We start from the raw sequence: 18,453 nt of genomic DNA, 5'->3' as shown, positions 1-18,453 counted from the left end.
AAGGGTCATCTAGTCCAACCTCCTGCAATACTGGAATATCCCGTAGGAACCATCTCTCTCATACAAAGAGCCTTGCTTGTCCCCAATAAAAATATTAGCTTGATTTTGGAGAGGTGTTTGTGCTTGGTCAGGCAGAGTCGTAATTGCTTTGGCTTCCATTCCCATTTGGACAGCATATAAATAACACATCTAGTATGTGACTTGAGAGTAGCTGATAAGCAAAGCTGGATATATATATATATATATATATATATATATATATATATATATACACACACACACCATCATTGTAATATGTGATGTTATCGCTTAGGGGGCATAAATCACACTGCAATACTGGGATAAAAAGATGGAGATAAATGTGCAAGTAAACTCTTCCAGCATCTGTCAAATAGAATGTTTGTTATCTTTTAGATTTGGCACAATTGACGAACGCCAGTAAGATGCTGTTTCTTGACTAGTAGTTTCTTTTTGGGAAGCTGGAGAATGGGGAAAACAGCAGTTTATTGCAAAGACAAAAATTAAATGTCTTGTTCACTGTTTCCACCTTGATCTAGGAGAATGCCAGGAAATGCTTTGCGTCTGTGAATACTCGCATTGTGAGACTCTTGTGGAAAGGACTTTGGGGGGGGGGGGGAGAGGCGGAAGGAAGGAGGAAAATATTTTGCCTAAGAGGAATAAAAACGAGGGACACCTGTGAAGGTTTGTATCGTACTCAGTGTGTTTCTGCTTCATTATTCAGCTTATAACCAAAGCAACAAACCAAAAAATAACACGAATCCAGGCATTTTTCAGATGCCCCAGGAGGGCTTCCGTAAAGCTGGCTGTTCACACAGAAGGGTTTATATTAGTGGCAAGACTTTGTGAAGAGCTGTCAAGAAGAAAATCTTAAAGCACTCTATTTCTTAAAATGTCTAACCTTAACAACACGGGCCCCATTGCTGGTAGCTCTCTGCAGCTGTGTGTGTTAAGAGAGTGTCTCTTGTCTATTTCCAGACCTAGTCTGACTATTACACAAAAGGGATGTTATCTAGGAATAAATTAGAGGCAGTCAGCTGGCCCTGAACTGACCTAGAATCCCCCCCCTTCTCCTCTCTGTGCATTTTTAAAAAGCCTCTGATCTCTTTGGCCTCGGGTGTTGCACCATTATGGGAAGCCACACGGACGAAATTTCAGACTTGGGCCATATTCTTCCACTCTGCTTAATGGTTATCTGCATGCCAATTAGGAAAATGCCTTATACTGGCGATCGCCAATGTGTTGCCTTATGTTGTTGGACTACAGCTCCCATCATCCTTTACCATTGGCCATGTTGGCTGTGGAGGATCGGCATTGTAGTCCAGCAACATCTAGAGCAGGGGTAGGCAACCTAAGGCCCGTGGGCCAGATGCGGCCCAATCGCCTTCTGAATCTGGCCTGCAGATGGTCCGGGAATCGGTGTGTTTTTACATGAGTAGAAAGTGTCCTTTTATTTAAAATGCATCTCTGGGTTATTTGTGGGGCCTGCCTGGTGTTTTTACATGAGTAGAATGTGTTTTTAATTGAAAATGCAGCTCTGGGTTACTTATGGGGCATAGGAATTCATTTCCCCCCCCCAATATAGTCCAGCCCACCACATGCCCTGTGGGACGGTGGACTGGCCCCCTGCTGACAAAGGTTGCTGACCCCTGATCTAGAGGAGGGAGCAAATGCTTTTCATTTTGAATCTGAAGTAGTGCTGAGCCAGACTTTTTGAAAATATGTTGGGTTGTATCCAAGAAAGTAGTCCTGTTAGCTCAAGAACTTACACCTGCACAATGAGACTTGTGTCTCTCCTCCATTGATAGGCTTTTAAGCTGTTAGGCAGAGTGAGGTGGCCACCTCAAGTGGCTAATTTTGGCTATCATGAAAGGGCAGTAGGTTTTTTTTTAAAATAAACTTAATCTATTGCAAAGCTAAGCAGAGTCTGGTATGGTTTCAAATTGGATGGAGGACCACGTTGTTGAGATTCCTGCATTGCAGAGCATTGGACTAGACCCTCGAGACCCCTTCCAACTCTGCAATTCTATTATTCTCTGATTATTGATGTACCTTTACAGTGTTCTTGGGATTTTTCTGCCTCATGTGCCAAATTACTTTGGGCACACCCAACTAAATAATTGTGTGAATGGAATGACTTCCACTTGCACAAGGGGACTTCTCACCTCCTTTCTTCCCCCTGTGCATGCACCACACAGTCCCAAATTTGCTCCAGAGGATTGGAGGAACCCCACAGAGCAGATTTAGGGGGCATGCAGAGGAGCAGAAGAGGGGAAAGTCCAATTTGCAAGCAGAATCCATTTTGCCCAGGCAAGGAGAAAATTAGTGCTATTTTGGTTACAACCGTTGATCAGTCTTAGGCCCTATCTGCCTGGGCCTTCAACTTATTGGGCTGCCACTGCTTTTAAACCACAGTTGGCTACAGACCAGCCCATTCCATTCTCCTGACTATGGGATGACCATTTTATTTTAACAAGTGGTCACAGGAGCCCAGGGCCCCTTCCACCCATCTGCATCACCAACACACATGTGTGCATTGATAGACTGGCGGGCTATCACACATTGCCGGTAGCTTTCATTTTGCTCAGTGGATCAGCATATCTGTAGGGCTGCTCCAAGCTGTATCCTCACCAGCTTCTCTATCTTGGTTTATATCAGTGGTAGGGAAGCTGTGCCCCTACAGATGTCGATGGATTCCAAATTCCATCATCCTCGAGTTGGCATGGCCGATGGACAGGGAGCTGTAGTAAAAAACACCTGAAGATTCATTGCCTCCTTCAAGTTGCATAGTTCTTGAGCCAGGTGCAAGAGGGCTGTATCCAAATCCAAGACAATTCCATGCATCTATTCATGCTTTGCACATAGAAGTTTTCAGGTTCAATCACCATCATCTCCTTCAAGCTTATCGCTGGTATGGAAAGACCCTTGTGTAAGGTCTTGGAGCGTCAGCGCCTACCTGAGTAGACAGCATTTGGCTAGATAGACTAGCAGCCTGAGGCAACTTCATATGTGTTGACCTTTGTCCTTCATTCATTGTCCACACCTGTTAAGGAACCTCTGCCTATCTACTATGCAACCAAAGTCTTTTGTAGAGGGTTTTGGAGCACACTATTGGGGGAACAATATGTATGTCAGTCTCCTCTAACCTTGTGCCCTCCAGAAATTGTTGGACTCTTAACTCTCTCCATCCTGGGCTATTGGCTGATGAGAGCTGACCTTCAAGAACATCTAGAAGGGAACCAGGTTATGGGAGACTGACAGGTGGCCGAGGCCTATTGAGATTACAGCCTGGGATGGCACTCAACCTTCCTCTGCATATTGTAAGGGATGGTTGGTCATGAAAGAAAGGCTTTCAGAAACCTAAGGAGAGAAGCCAGTTTGAGAACCACTGCTTTAGGAATGAGCACATTTGAGAGAACCCCTTTTTGAGCGAAAGCTAGCTATAAGGATGGAACACCCAAAGTGTTTGGGGCTTTATGTGCTACAGAGATGGATGTTGTTGGATGCCAGAGAGAGAGAATCTTTGCTGTACGTGTGTTTTTAGTTTGCTTAGTTTATCTGTGGTTGTGTGTCCACAAAACCCTGGCTGTATTAAGTTACTGGAATTTGTGCAGGGCTGCAGAAGATGTTTTTAATAGGGCAGAATTTCAGGCTCTAATTTAATAACAAGACCTCTTCTGGATAAACACCTGCAGCCTTTGGCACTGAATTTATTTAGTTCAGGATACAGCCGTTCTCTGGTATACTGGGAGCATCTTTGAATTATCATTTAACAAACCAGTAGGTGAGTAAATTGGCTTTTTCAAGTCTCTTAATGAAATCTTGCTTCCTGGTCACAGGTGCCTGTTCTTTAGTTCCACTGAGAGGTCCCTAATGAAGAGGGCAAAACCATATTAATGGTAGTCTTTCTCCTAAAGGCGCCCCGGGAAAATTGCATTTGCTGCTCGCTTCTGACTGAAATATTCTCTGAGGAAAAGTGTGCACGGCTTATCTTAACTAAAAATTTTGCGTATTTGTTGTATGAAGTCAAATGTGTTTACTTGGGATAGGGCTTTATTTATTTATTTGCTTAAAGAGATGACAGGTTGCATTAATAATGAGAACCTAAGAAACTGCCTTGTACCAAGTATATCCCTGGTACGTGTATCTCAGCTCTTGGTTCATCTAGCTCATTGCTGTCTACACCACTGGTTTTCAACCAGTCCAGAACCAGTCTCAGGGTTGTTGTGAGGATGAAATGGGGAGGGGGAGCCACCTTGAACTGATTGGAGGAAAGGCGGCGTATACTTGTCATTTGGTTGATTGACTCTCTTTTGCAAACCGATTTGAGGTTTGTTTGTTTAGAAAATCAAGTAGTATATACATTTTAAATAAACATACGTAATGATAACAAAGTAGTTGGCCCTGCCACATTTCACCCAGTGGATGCCAAGTCAGACTTGCCACATTTTGGGGAACTGGCAGCGAAAGTGAGGTGTGATATTCCTACTTTGTTGTGTTTGCTCTAGTTGTGTAGAACATGCCATTCTCTTTCCCACCCCCAATACTCTAATGCGACTTTGCATTGTGGAAACATACCCCATTAAGCACAGGTAATATTGAAACAGAAGCTTTTGCCTTCATTTCCCTCAGAATTTGCTCTTCACTGATATGGGTGCTCTGCTCGTGCAGTCTAAGGGCTTGCTCTCTTTGGGTCAGTGCTCCTAGAAGAGGGGGGGAAAGGGGGCTAGATTGTCCGCATGAGATTGGTCGCTCTGGCCACAACATAGACTCCTCTCTGGTGGGCATATAACTTCCCCCATGACATTCCTCATTAGATTAATGTAAATGTTATAATTTCCAGGCGTGTGTAGGATGCCACACTGAGCTATTATGGAATTACTGTGGTGAAAAGTGGGAGAATAATACTTGCCACCCACACGAAACTGGTAAAGGCATCCCATCAGAATTCTGAATATCAGAAGCTGAGCAACAGTCCTGAGCATTTCACAGACCAAAAAAAAAGGGGGGGGGTTGTAACACCTCATCCTCATCCTTAGGAGCATTGACACCAGCTGCCCAACTGCTGAATGTTCTCCTCAGGCTTTCGAATGCTCTGTTCATTTGGCCTGCAATTGTCTGTCATCCCAGGAGAATGGCTGTTTTGGGATAAAGGCATAATAGGACTATGGATCAGCAGCTCCAGAGTCTGCAATAGTGGACTGTGCATAGCATGGAACTGTAGTGTTGATGTGCATTAGCGGTAAAGGCAGTGTGTCCAGCTCCTGTTTTGAGGTGCAACTACTTAGGGAGCTCCATGCTACCGCTCCCCACCCCCAAATGTATTGAAGAAAACATTCCCCGCTGCGGCCAGGCCATCCACCATGGAAGCTGTTCTCCGCTGTTTGTTTGCCACCATGGAAGGTACTGTAGAGTTCTTCCATTGTTTCTGATGTACTGGTAAGTGGCTCCAGTAAGGGGGGGGGTATGGCTGCAGTATACATCATTTGAGTGTGGTGGGGGGGGGGCTAGACCTATCCCACATGGTGCTATAATCCCCCTCATGCAGTCTTTCTGCACGGTGGAGGAAGGATTGTGTGAACTTCCCCCTTGAGATCCCGGAGAGGGACTGGAATGCTGAAGAATGAGCTCTCAGGCAACTAATCCAGATTGCGGCAGCTAGACTGGTGACTGGCAGCGGCCGCCGGGACCATGTAACACCGGTCCTAAACAAACTGCATTGGCTTCTAGTATGTTTCCGAGCACAAAGTGTTGGTGCTGACCTCTAAAGCCTTAAACTGCTTCAGCCCAGTATACCTAAGGAGTGTCTCTACCCCCATCATTGAGCCCGGTCACTGAGGTCCAGCTCCGAGGGTCTTCCGGTGGTTCCCTCACTATAAGAGAACCAAGCAGATGGACTTCTCAGTATTTGCACCCACCCTGTGGAATGCCCTCCCTTCAGGTGTCAAGGAAATAAACAGCTATCTGACTTTTAGAAGACATCTCAAGGCAGCCCTGTAAAGGGAAGCTTTTAATGTTTGATCTTAACATTTTGTTGGGAGCCACCCAGAGTGGCTGGGGCAACCCAGTCAAATGGGCGGCAAATAAAGTAAGTAAGTTGGTGACACACTTTTCAGACATGCATCATTTCATGACACAGTAATTCAGTTTTATTAGCAAACCGGAGATTAAACTAGCCCCTTTCCAGCCCTGGGAGGAGCGTGGGGAGCATTTGCGCAACACACTGACACACTAATGTGCCGCGACACATAGTTTGGAAAGCTCTGCACTAAAGGGAAAAGGAAACTTTTAACAATGTTAAATATGGGCAAAATAGGGACAGAATAAGGTTTGTGATTTATCTGGGACAAATGGAGAAATAGGAATGGTGGGAGTCTCTGCCCGACAATGGCATACAGAATAACAATCAGATAGTGTGTGTGCACCAGACCCAAATACCACAGACACGCTGCTGTTGTGGCTTATAGAGAGTAGATGCAGGAAGCCAGAGGTGATGATAGAAGCCTAGACCTCTGTGTGAATACTTAAGAGTAAGCTGCAGCCCTGTCGCACCCATGCACATGCACACCCACACACACAAACCCTCTTCTGGTTCACAGTGGAGAGCAAGCCATGCCAAAGGCGGTTTGCAATTGCGAATGAGCAGCCTGCTTTTTGCAGAGTGGGTGTCCCTTGAATTTGTGTCGCCCAAGGCAGCTGCCTGCCTGGGGAAAGAGGGTCTGTAAGCTGTATTGAGGTGCCACAGCACAGTCTCTCAACACCCTAAAGGGTGTGAAGAAACTGGCGGAACCCTGACCTCGCGCAGCATCTTCCATTTTATTTTTTGCCGTTTTTGCATATCTGCGTCTGTTTGGCTTTTTCCTTTTAAGCATGGCTGCACCCTTGACAATTCAAGCCTAAAAGGTCATCTTAATTAATATTTCTGGATTAGTGGGATGGCAGGCGCCGCGGCGGTTGCTGGTAACAGCAGAGATGGAGCCTTGCTCAGAAAATGGCTTTCCAGGCTGGTGCTCTGGAGCAGAAACATTGCAATCGGGCAGCCTGATATAATTTGAAACGTGCTGGGTTTTTCTTTTTCTTTTTGCAAAAAAACAAAAAAAGATCGCGAGAAGAAGTGTTCCTTTCCTTTTTTAATTTGAGGAATTTCCATTGGTTTTCTGTGCGTTGCTGGCATTTCTCTCCCCCCCCCCCCGCCGCACTGTTTTTATACAAGTGCCCTGTAGTTTGTACTGGTTAGCTCAGCAGTGTGGGTTGAAATGGTGTAAGTAGGGTAGCATTAAAGGGCTACCTGCCCCAGTCTAAACGGGGGTACATAGCCTGAAATATGATGTAATATATTGTCATAATATTGCGGTGAATCATCCCAGTCTCGGAGTGGTGAGAGACAGCAGGGGTGCCTGCGCTTAGCTAGGCTTAGGTTTCCTTGGCATGAAAGTCAGTGGAAACTGTGGTGTTGTTAGGATATATGGTTTTATTCACAACCTGAGCATAGGGTCACAGCATTGACGCTCTGCAAGATCTTGCTTTCCCATTCAGTTTCCAAGGGAGCCCCCCAGCTGTGGCTCAGGTTCAGCACAGAACAGATACGTCTCTGTGTCTCCAGCTTCCCTCATCAGTCCAACCCACACAAACAATTCTCCCCTTTGTCCGATTGTGTGGCATCCAGTCAGGTGAGATGGGGACAGGCCCACCCACATGCCTCTATGGCAACAGAGCTCACTCTTTCAAGATGCAAATGGCAGATCCTTAGCTGAGCTTGACAAAGGAACTGGCCTATGACTGGTTCAATAATCTTCCTTCTGTAGTTTCTAGTCTTCTGTACACAGACTTACAGGTTTGGAAGGGACCTATGGTGTCATGCAGACCGATCGCCCAAACCCATAACAGTGTTAATCTTAGAAAGATTATACATGTTGTCAAGGTAGTACATACCACCTTGTTTTAAGAGGCTTTGTGAGGACAGTAGACCAGGTAAGGTGAACGCTGTTGCACCTTCTCATTCATTCTTTGCCTGCAGGCTAGCAAAGCAATGCACTTTCAGGTATTGACTACTGGTTGTGGCGGAGGGGAAATATTGTCACTAGCAGCTAACAAGATTTTCGCCCCAGCAGGCCTGAGTCAAAAGATGGCATCTGTTATAAAACCAATGTGGGCAATGAGAACTCAAAATTTTAGCTAGCTAATTGATCTCTCAACCTTTATATTCAGTTTCAATGTGCCTGGTGCCATTTTGGGGGCAAAGTACAGAACTGGGATTCTTCCCGGGACACAGCAATTTATTGGGCTGTAGACTGGCTTTGTGGGTATTGAAGATGCTAATATAATGTCCCTGGTTGGGGGTGGAGGGGATGGGGTGGGCGAGCAGGGGGAGGAGGAGCAAAGGGGAGATCCAGCCACGGATGGAGGCCTTGGCGGTGCCCAAGGGAAGCATCGGGGGAACATTGGGACCCCCTGGAAGATCTCTGGGCAAGCAGGAAGGAGGAATTATGGGTTATTGGGTTGTTGTTTTTGTTTTGATTGTGTATTTTGTGGTTTTATATTCTGATTTTGTTCTGTGAACCACCCAGAGAACTGCAGGTATAGAGAGGTATATAAATTCAATCCATCCATATTTTCCAAGTGAGACTCATGCCAAACAGCCCTTACACTGAAGTCCTTTCTGCAAACAGACATAAAGTGAAGCAGAGCTTGTGAGGGATGTAGGAGAGAGTGGTTGTTGCAAAAAAATAATAAAAAATAAAAAAATTAAAATTCCAAGGGCCAGATAGAGGTGTCCAGAAGGCCACATTTTGCCCCCCAAGCCAGGGCTGAGGTTCCCCACCCCGACCTGTAACAAATAGTCGAAGGGGAGAGGCAGACAAAGGCAGAAAGGGAAGGATGAAGGGTAATGCTGTTGCCCATACTTGACATTTATTACAGTTGGTAGTAAGAAGAAAAACCAAAGATCATGTGGGGAAAGGTTGGTTTTGAGGAAGGAGTTGTGTTGGAAAAGCACCAGAGCTATGGGGGAGGAAGGACCTATGATCACAAGGGGCTTGTTGTGTGGTGTCTGGCCCCCACATGGTTGCATTTTAGATGGCCAGCCACATGTCTGCTGTGTGGTTTGTGGTTTCTGCCTGCGCTAGTTTCTGCCACCGATATCTCGGTTCCCATAGCCTTTTGGTGGTAGAAAGGTAGGTGTCTGTCTGTGAAATGAGCTCTGGGGGGGGGGAGGTTGAGATTTGCTAAACAGAATGTAGCACATCGCTATAAGCAGCAAAATCCCAAATTCCATAATCTATATAAAAAAGTGACTATATTTGGTCTGAGATTATGCTCTGCTTATGCTGTGCCGGTCTCCATTTAAGCTTTTCTGAATAATTTACAGAGCTCCATTAAACGCTTTCACATTTTGATTCCTAAATGCCAGAGAACATTTCCCGAGCTATTTCAGCTCACTGTATTCCCTGGCACAGTGCTGCACTCCTCAGCTCTCCGGTCTCTGTGATTCTAGTTTGTAGTACTAAGCAATTTGGAATTTCTCCCCTCGCCCCATCCAGACAAAGCAAGTATAGCCAAGGCCACTTCAAGACTGGTCTCCTTCAGTGGACATTTCACAGAGTTGGAACTTGGGGTGCTGTGCTGCACCCCCCTCTGTTGACCTGGTTGGGTCCTGCTCCTGTCTTGGCACTTCCATCCCAGGTCCACCCCCTCCAGCCCCCATGCTGCATGTCCATTATTATAGACCAGTCTGTTCCTAATTGATGACCTGCAGGTGATCCTAGAATCCTAGAATTGTAGTGTTGGAAGAGACCACGATGGACATCTAGTCCAGCCCTGTGCAATGCAGGAAGCTTTTGCTCGAACCCACAACCCTGAGGTTCAAGAGTGTCATGCTTTGCTGACTGAGCCATGTTGGGCAACCAGCAGGGGCTGATGGGAATTGTAGTCCAACAACTCTAAATATTCCTTTAACAGCACTGTTGCAGCAAGTCGAAATGGATTGTCCCTTCCTGGCACACACTTTTAATGCTTACAGGAGAAGATAGATTCCTGACATGTATCATTGATTGTGAGTTCTCAACTGGCGCTTACTTGGTGTGGTACAGGGATGTGTGATCTTGCGAAAGGACTTAATGGACGCGCAAGAAGAGTTGACACCCTTTCATGTCCTTTAACTTGCTGTATTTATCTGAAGCTCAGACTAGCAATATTTTTATAGAAAGTTGGTGCTGATGGTGGGGGGAAGGTGTCAAGAATAATGAAGAATCATTATTCCATTGAAAGCTGTGTGGGTAAAAGCAGAATCAAGGACCAGCCTGTTGTTAGCATGAACGAAGACTAAATGCCCCCCCTTTTCTTTCTTTCTGCATTTGTTAATAACTAGCATTCTGCTCCAGTTGCCATGGCTTTGGTGAAATTGCAACTGCTAGTGCCAGCTGCAGAAAGAGATGCCATTCATTGACTTGACATAAGCTGCTAGGCTTCTTTGACTGACTGTGGTTATGCAAAACAGGAATAAAATATGCACGCAGACAGAGAGAGGGAGAGCATGCAACACAAAAAAATGCTTTTTAAAGATCTTGCTTTTTGTTTCTAGAAAACGGGTGCACAGGTGGACTCTAAAGAAGGGCAGCCTTAGGTCCTTGTTGGAGCACAGGCTCTTGCATGCTGAACATCCTAGGTTCAACCCGTGGCTGTTCTAGTGAAAAGGATCAGAGAGAACTGGAGACGATAGGGAGCCTACTGCCTGTGAGTGAAAATGCAGACTCACTGCACCAGTGATCAGATGCAGTATATTTAAAAATGGCTACCTACTCACAGGTTGTGAGAATTTATTAAATCAGGTCCCATATGCACTGTCTCTGGTGATGGAGCTTCCTGTCCTAAGCACTTAGATCAGGGGCCAGCAAACTTTTTCAGCAGGGGGCTGGTCCACTGTCCCTCAGACCTTGTAGGGCGGGGGCGGACTACACACACACACACACACACACACACGGGAAATGAACAAATTCCTATGCCCCACAAATAACCCAGAGGTGCATTTTAAATAAAAGCAGACATTCTACTAATGTAAAAACACCAGGCAGGCCCCACAAATAACCCAGAGGTGCATTTTATATAAAAGGACACATTCTACTCATGTAAAAACACGCTGATTCCCGGACCGTCCATGGGCCGGATTTAGAAGGCGATTGGGCTGGATCCGGTCCCCGGGCCTTAGTTTGCCTACCCATGGCTTAGGTGGCTGCCGTCTTGTTCCAGAATGAGATGCACCGGAACATGCAGCAGAACATGCATCTGATGCAGCAGAACTAGCAACAAAAAGACTTGTCCACAAGAATATGTGTGTGTGTGTCTTGGACACTGACCAAACAAAAATGACTGGACATAGGGATAGCTGAGGTCTGCAGTGCTGGGTGGGGGAGGGTCTGCCACTGCTTCTTCCCTCCTTCGGGCAGCTGGTGTGCCAAAATGATGAAATGCAGGTGTAAGGCAGAGTGTTTTGTTTTTAAAAGGGTGCATGTGCAGCAGCGATCCGTGTTATCAGGTTTTGATCAGTGTCCTTAGGTTCAAATCTGTGCTCAGGTACGAAGCTGCCTGGGAGGGCTTGGGGATGTTGCAATCTTCATCTTCAAAGAAAATGGTTGGGGAGCAGGAGGTGGGGAGGACACAGATCAATATCTGTGGTATGGATCGTGCACCTCGCTGTGTGTGGTGGATGCATGTAGCAGATGGTTTGGGCATGCCCTTAAGACAGATGCTTTGACATGTATTTGCTTGAACTCGAGATACTGCGCCCCAACTCTATGCATATTCCGTGTGAAAAAATGCACACAGTTTTAGTGCTTCCATGCCCAGATGCTTCCATGCTCGCAGTGTGGAATGCACACCATGCACACAAGTACACACCTACCTCTCTCCCCTATGTGCTAATCTTCCTTTCTTCCCTAACTGAGCCAGCAAAGCCCTCCATCAGGGCTGCTACACCAGAGCAGTGTGGATTGACTCTTAGCAACAGCATCCTAGTGCTGATCCTTATTTAGAATGAGAGTCATTATAGTTCCCATATCCTTCCCAGTGGTACTTGAACCAATGTAGTTTCAGCCTCATTTCTGCAAGGCTTGTTGCTTACGGCAAGCTATTTTCCCGCTCTTGAGTTTTAGTGATCAGCAACTTAAAAACCAAACCAAACCAAACACATTTGTTTGGCAGCAATGTTCTTTTCAAAAACACGCACATGTACGGTATATCTACACCCCCCCCCCCCCCAAAAAAAACTTTGTTTCATGTAACTGCATAAGGCACAGCTTGACAATCAATAGCTCCTGGTTCCCCCCCCCTTTCCTTTTTCTTTTCCACTTTGTTCCTTGTTCCTTCTCTCTGCCAATAGGAGCCTGCTGCTCTAATGGCACAAAATGCCTTTCAGGTTATAGAAACATCCCACGTCTTTGTCCATTTTGAGCTGTGTGCTTCTGTGTGAATGCTGCTGGCCCAGCTGTGCTCCGCATTCCCCTCGCCCTGTGGCATCTCCCCAGCTGAGAGGCCTTTAATGGCTTCATGGCTGGGCATTTCAGCCCAATCTCATCCTGGGAAGCTCTCTCTGTAGCCTACAGCGATGTGAAAGGCAGCATTAAAAAATCGGTTCTGGTATCCCTTGCTGCGAAGTGGTGCTGGTGGCAGCAGCTGGCATCCAGGTTTGCATTGGCATGGCCCCGTGCATAAAACATTTCTGATCTTGTGCAATGTAAGAGCGAAGCCGTCCATTCTCCCCTTGAGCATTAAGATGAAACAAAGCCCCTCCTTTGTTCCCCCCCACCCCCTAAGCAAAATGACTTTGAAACTGTGCTCTGGAGAAGCGTTGGGGTTCCTTAGTTCTGGAGTGAGCTTGCAGGACTTTACAAGAACCCAAGAACAAACAAAGCTTTTTGAGGGGAGGGATTTTTGGAGTTGCTATTATTAACCGGGAGTCTGACAGTCTTGCTGGTGTACTGCAAGTCACCTACAAATATTACCTGTAGATCCTGATTTGCGTTATTTTCACTCCTTTTATAAGGTTCCTAATTTATGTGGGGGGGGGCAGTGATGGGTCTCAGGCAATGCTCCATGTAAACGCGAGTTTGTGTCCCAGCAAAACATGTCCCCTAAATCTTTCACAGCTCACGTAGTTCCACTGCCAGTGAGTTGGGGTTTATTGCTTTTAGGTAGAAATCATTCCTTGGGAGTTTGCAAACGTCAGCCAGCGAACGTTGAACCAGGATTATAGACCGAGGATATGGCAGCTTTAACAACTGCACATCCCCCCCCCTGCCCCGAATACTTAGTGACCTGGCCATTTCTTGCCTTTGTTCAAACGTAGGCCCCCATATCCCTTCTCCTGTTCTTGACTTTTAAGAGATTCAGTTTGCCCCAAACTGCTTGCATAAAATTAGGCCTTAGGGCTGAAGGTTGCGTATCTCTCTCCCAGGTAGATCCTGCCTGAGGTCACAAATGCTTGGGAGATGTGGTTAGTGGGTGGCAAGGCCATGAGAAGCGTATCAAGATAGAACTGTGGTCTTGGTAGCAACAAAAGGTCATATGTTCTCCCATAGCTGTGAGGCAAAAAATTCCGCCCGCCTATCACCACAGATGCAATTCTGGCAAGGCTGGGCTTCAGACAGAACCGAGTGGAGTTAACTTGGGAAGCAAATAGTTTGAAACAAGCAATGCTGATTGTATCTACATTGGGGGAAAAGCTCATAATATCACAAGGTCACTGGCCAGAATGACTAGGCCCACCCCACCCCAAACATGTCTGCCGGACAGTGCACGAGCAAAACCTAATCTGATTTAAGCTCTCACCTATCCTTTATTCCAATGGGCTCACTATTTTGGGTGAGCTTAATGTGGGTGGCATTATTGATGTATGTTTTTGATAGTGTCATGTGGCAGTAGTGCTTTGCGGGCACTGATATGACCCTGCCTAAAGAGTTTATGAGTGAAATTTCAATGGTGCCTAGAGATGCTAATTTGCAGTTTCCAAAGCAACATGTGGACGAAAGAAGAACCGTCCTTCAAAATCTGCACTTCTCCAAATTTTGCTGTGCGAAGTAGTAATGTGTTAAAAAAACACAAACATATGTGCTGGAATAAAGAGTGTGTGAAAATGCATTATATTAGGGGAAACTGGTTTGCAAAAATGTGAATATTCATCAAATCTGCGTTTGATAATGCAGAAGTGAGCTCCAATATGCGAATGAATTTTCATAAGAACTTCTTAATAATAAAATTTGCTAAATGTGGAGAACTGAATTTAAGATTGGAAAAAATAAGAAACTGAAGATTTGCCCAGCACTTGAGGTGCAAGTTAGAAAGTGAGGCATCCTTGCTAGTAGTTTAGTTGTACATGGCTTCTTCTGGAGCACCTCATTTTGGTTTGTTATGGCATATAAAGCAAGAATCAACGTATGTTCTTAAGATGCTTTATGGTTTTTTTCTTTGCACTTTTGAAAGATATGCAAGAGAAGGGGTTTTGACCCTTACTATGACATTTGCCCCCCACCCTTCTGAACTCCTTCTCTGTCCCCTGTCTTCCAGCACTCTGTAAAAGCGCCCCTGAAAAATGCAGACTAGCCGAATTTAACAAAGTTTTTATTTGCAGCCACTTTTAAGTATTTGCTACTGACCGTCTTAAATGCCTTTGTTTATTTCTCTTTAGGATCCTGCAGGCATCTTTGAACTAGTTGAACTTGTTGGCAATGGCACCTATGGGCAAGTCTATAAGGTAAGACCTTCCGTGTTTTCCTGGAGCATGAGTTCACATGCTAAGCATTCCTTGTGTATCTGTCCTTAATTTTTACTGGGCTCTGATTGTAAAGGAAGAATTAACTTCAGGGTGTTTATAGTTTCCTGCTCCCCGCCTTCCTAGTACAGTACCTGGTCCAAAAACGTATGATTGTGAAAGAGAACATTGTGTGCCAGTCTTGTGTTTCTATAAATATCTCTGGGAGATTATTATTTTTTTGTACCTATGCGTAAACATCTTTCAAACTGAAGAGAAATCTTCCTAAGCTGATGAAGAACGTGTGTGGCTTCTTCCTGGTGAGAGTTACAGGTTGCCAAATCATTATTAACATTATTCATTGAATTTGTACACCGCCCTTCATCTGAAGATCCCAGGGCAATTATCAACACACAAATTGTATATTAATAAATTGCATATGAATGAATTGTATATTAATCACAACCTGGGACCAAGTGTGCATGCCTCAACAGTTTTGCAGGTGCCAAAGATGGTTCAGGAGGGATTCTCCTCCTCTGTCTTTTCACCCACCTCACCCTCCTATTTCCAAAAAAGCAAAATGAGTCCTCTTTGCAGCGGTAGGTGGGAGATGAGGGCCAGTGAAGGGACCCTGATTGGAAGGAACGGAGCATCCTAAGTCCTTTTTCCTGTTGTCCACTTACTAGAGATGGGCATGGCTTGCGGTCTGCGGAATTCCTAGTGGTGTGTTGTGAGGACGACATTTGTTCCAGTGTCTGAGTATCTACAATTCAGGGTTGCGAAGCTCCCTCCTCACAGACATTTGCCTGTCACTTTCATTGTTTGGATTTCCTTGACTGCCAAAGACATGTCTCTTTACTCTGGCCTTTGACATTTGAGATGCATGCAATTACGACTACCCTGTTCTTGTGTTTGCAAAGTAATAATAATCACTCTGTTTTAATGCATTTTAAATTGTTGTGATACTCCGTGAGACCTTAGGTCGAAGGGCAGCTGATTAATAATAATAATAATAATAATAATAATAATAAATAATGTTGCCTATCTCATGCAACATATGACACTATGATAAGTTGATGGGTTTTCTGTTTACGGTCATGGGGTGTGTCTGATCTCCTTAAAGTTCAGGTAGCAAACACATATATTTCCCTGGTTACCTGCACTTTATATAGTTATTTATTTTTGTTTTCTTACTCTCCTGTCCCACCTTACTTCCATAATGGGACCCAAGGCAGCATACATGGGATTCCCCAAGCACTAACCAGACCCAGGCTGGCTTTGTATTAACAAGGAATTAGATAGCTCAGTCAGTAGAAACAAAATCGAAAATTCTTTCTAGTAGCACCTTAGAGACCAACTGAGTTTGTTCCTGGTATGAGCTTTCGTGTGCATGCACACTTCTTCAGATACACTGAAACAGAAGTCACCAGATCCTTAAATATAGTGAGGGAGTGGGGAGGGGTATTGCTCAGAAGGGTGGTGGGAATGGGTGATCAGCTGATAGGTGGGAATCAGCTGATAGGTGGGAATCAGAAGGGTGGTGGGAATGGGTGATCAACCTATCAGCTGATCACCCATTCCCACCACCCTTCTGAGCAATACCCCTCCCCACTCCCTCACTATATTTAAGGATCTGGTGACTTCTGTTTCAGTGTATCTGAAGAAGTGTGCATGCACACGAAAGCTCATACCAGGAACAAACTCAGTTGGTCTCTAAGGTGCTACTAGAAAGAATTTTCGATTTTGTTTTGACTATGGCAGACCAACACGGCTACCCACCTGTAACTCAGTCAGTAGAGTGTAAGACTCTTAATCTCAAGGTCGTGGGTTGAAGCCCCATGTTGGTCAGAAAGATTCCTGTATTGCAGGGGGTTGGACTAGATGACCCTTGTGGTTCCTTCCAGCTACGCAATTCAATGATTCTGTGATTCTAAGGTGACTGACTCATGTACCTCAAGACCAGCGCCCCAAATGCTGCAGCAGAGGGAGAGAAGGGATGCAGGGCTATTCCATTGGTTCTACTGAACAACCAGCTCCATCAGGCTTCCCTCAGCTGTCACCTGGCAGTAGCCATCCAATCAGGCTGCAGCAAAGGGAGATAATAGGAAGCAGGTGCTCTGTTAGACTCCTTCACTCTCGGAACGGTTTACATCCCAGCTGGTCGCGATAAGAACCGTAACTAAGAGTTGGTGGCTGGGTTTCATTGTTTTCCTCTTCCCTCCCCACCCCCTTTCCTTTTGTGTTGTGTCTTTTGAATTCCAAACCTGAAGGTGGGAACTTTAAAATAAATTGACTTGTAATCCTCTCTGAGAGATTTTTTTGGCCAAAGAGTGGAGTAAAAAATATGCTTTAAATAAATAAAATCTCCCATTGCTGCCCCTCCTAATCTCTTAAAAGAGCAGAGTAGTTGTTCTTGACTATTCCCTGTGCTGTGTTCAGAAAGGGAAGGCATGCAGACAGAGGTTCTGGGTGGCCTGCGGAAGTCTTAATCACAAGCAGAGTTTCAAAAAGTGTTGCATGATCATTTGATGGAGGGCTATTTCTCATTAGGTCTTGGGGTTAAGATTTTAAAGCTGTTGGATTTGAGTGCATATTTTGCCATGATTTCTTTATTTTTATTTTTAACCTGGATATAGTTTATAAAATGGTAACTTGCCTTGAGCCTTAAGCTGGAGGCAAGATTAACCAGTCATTTGTACATTATTATTTTTTTGTTTGGATTTCCCCTCTAAACCAATGCTTGTGAAGGCGCTCCCTTTGGCATTTATGTTTTAAGATGTGACAACACTTCCCCCCCCTTTCCTTTGTGCCCCCTCCAAATAAAAGAGGCAAGTGGAGTGTGCAGCTGATCTGTCAGCAAATATTTATTCTGAATTCTGGTTTCTGCATCCTCCGATTGCTGTAGGCTAATCCCTTCAACAAAGATGATAGGAGAGGGAAAGTGAACCAAGACTGAACAGAAACTTCTGGAGTTCTTCAGAAGTGTGAATTTCTAAAATAGCGTTAAACACCCCCCCCCCCTCTTTTATATCTCAGTGCAGGAGACATTTCTACTGAGTTGCTATTTTTCTCTCCCTACATTGTTTAATTTCAAAACTGCTCTGCCCTGGTTTGCTGAAGCTAAGAGCATTAGAGTGATGTCTAAACAGTTTCTCTCTGCTGGTAAAATAACTGTAGAGTTTGACCTAGTTCTGAACATGTGCATATTTCTAATAACTGCTGCTGGAAAATGTGACTACAACATCCTTTTGAAAGCTTAATGTTTCAACGGAAAAGCAGAATGGGAAATGTTACCATGCAAAGCTTGTTTTGCTCTCCCCATTTCATTGAAGTTTTACTGTTTACGCTTTCGACTTTGATTGCAACCTTTACCATCCATTATTTCAGCAAAAAGTAAATACTTAAGAGTGGGGGTGGGGGGGTGGCACAGAGATTTCTGTCACCTCTCTCCAGATTCGAGCTATTTCATTAGATTATTTTTGTGGAGAAATCAGCAAGAGCACCTGCACCTATTTTAAAATTATTCAAGGCACCAGGGCTGCTGCCGGACATTTTGCTGGCAGAGGTTGGATACCTCAGTTGGTTAGAGTGTGGTGCTGATAACACCAGGTTTGCAGGTTCAATCCTATATGGGACAGCTGTATTGCAGGGGGGTTGGCTAGATGACCCTCAGGGTCCATTCCAGGAGTAGGCAA

The 18,453-nt window shown here is 45.0% G+C and overlaps 1 protein-coding gene across 8 annotated transcripts in view; it reads left to right on the top strand.

Annotated features, from left to right (window-relative positions):
* The window catches only part of TNIK (TRAF2 and NCK interacting kinase), a 272,940-nt gene that overhangs the window by 27,483 nt on the left and 227,004 nt on the right, over positions 1–18,453 (top strand). For all 8 annotated transcript variants that reach the window (XR_004426687.1, XM_033150660.1, XM_033150657.1 and 5 more), the window contains exon 2: positions 14,696–14,761. Coding sequence is in view for 7 of the 8 variants with exons in the window: in XM_033150660.1 (XP_033006551.1) it covers positions 14,696–14,761 (66 nt within the window). In the remaining variant the exon portion in view is untranslated. The remainder of the gene's footprint in view (positions 1–14,695; positions 14,762–18,453) is intronic.

Source organism: Lacerta agilis, chromosome 5 (assembly GCF_009819535.1).
Source record: "Lacerta agilis isolate rLacAgi1 chromosome 5, rLacAgi1.pri, whole genome shotgun sequence".
In the NCBI taxonomy this organism is placed as follows: domain Eukaryota; kingdom Metazoa; phylum Chordata; class Lepidosauria; order Squamata; family Lacertidae; genus Lacerta; species Lacerta agilis.
Note: the sequence above shows the minus strand (reverse complement) of the source record. Positions and strands in the feature narration are given on the sequence as shown.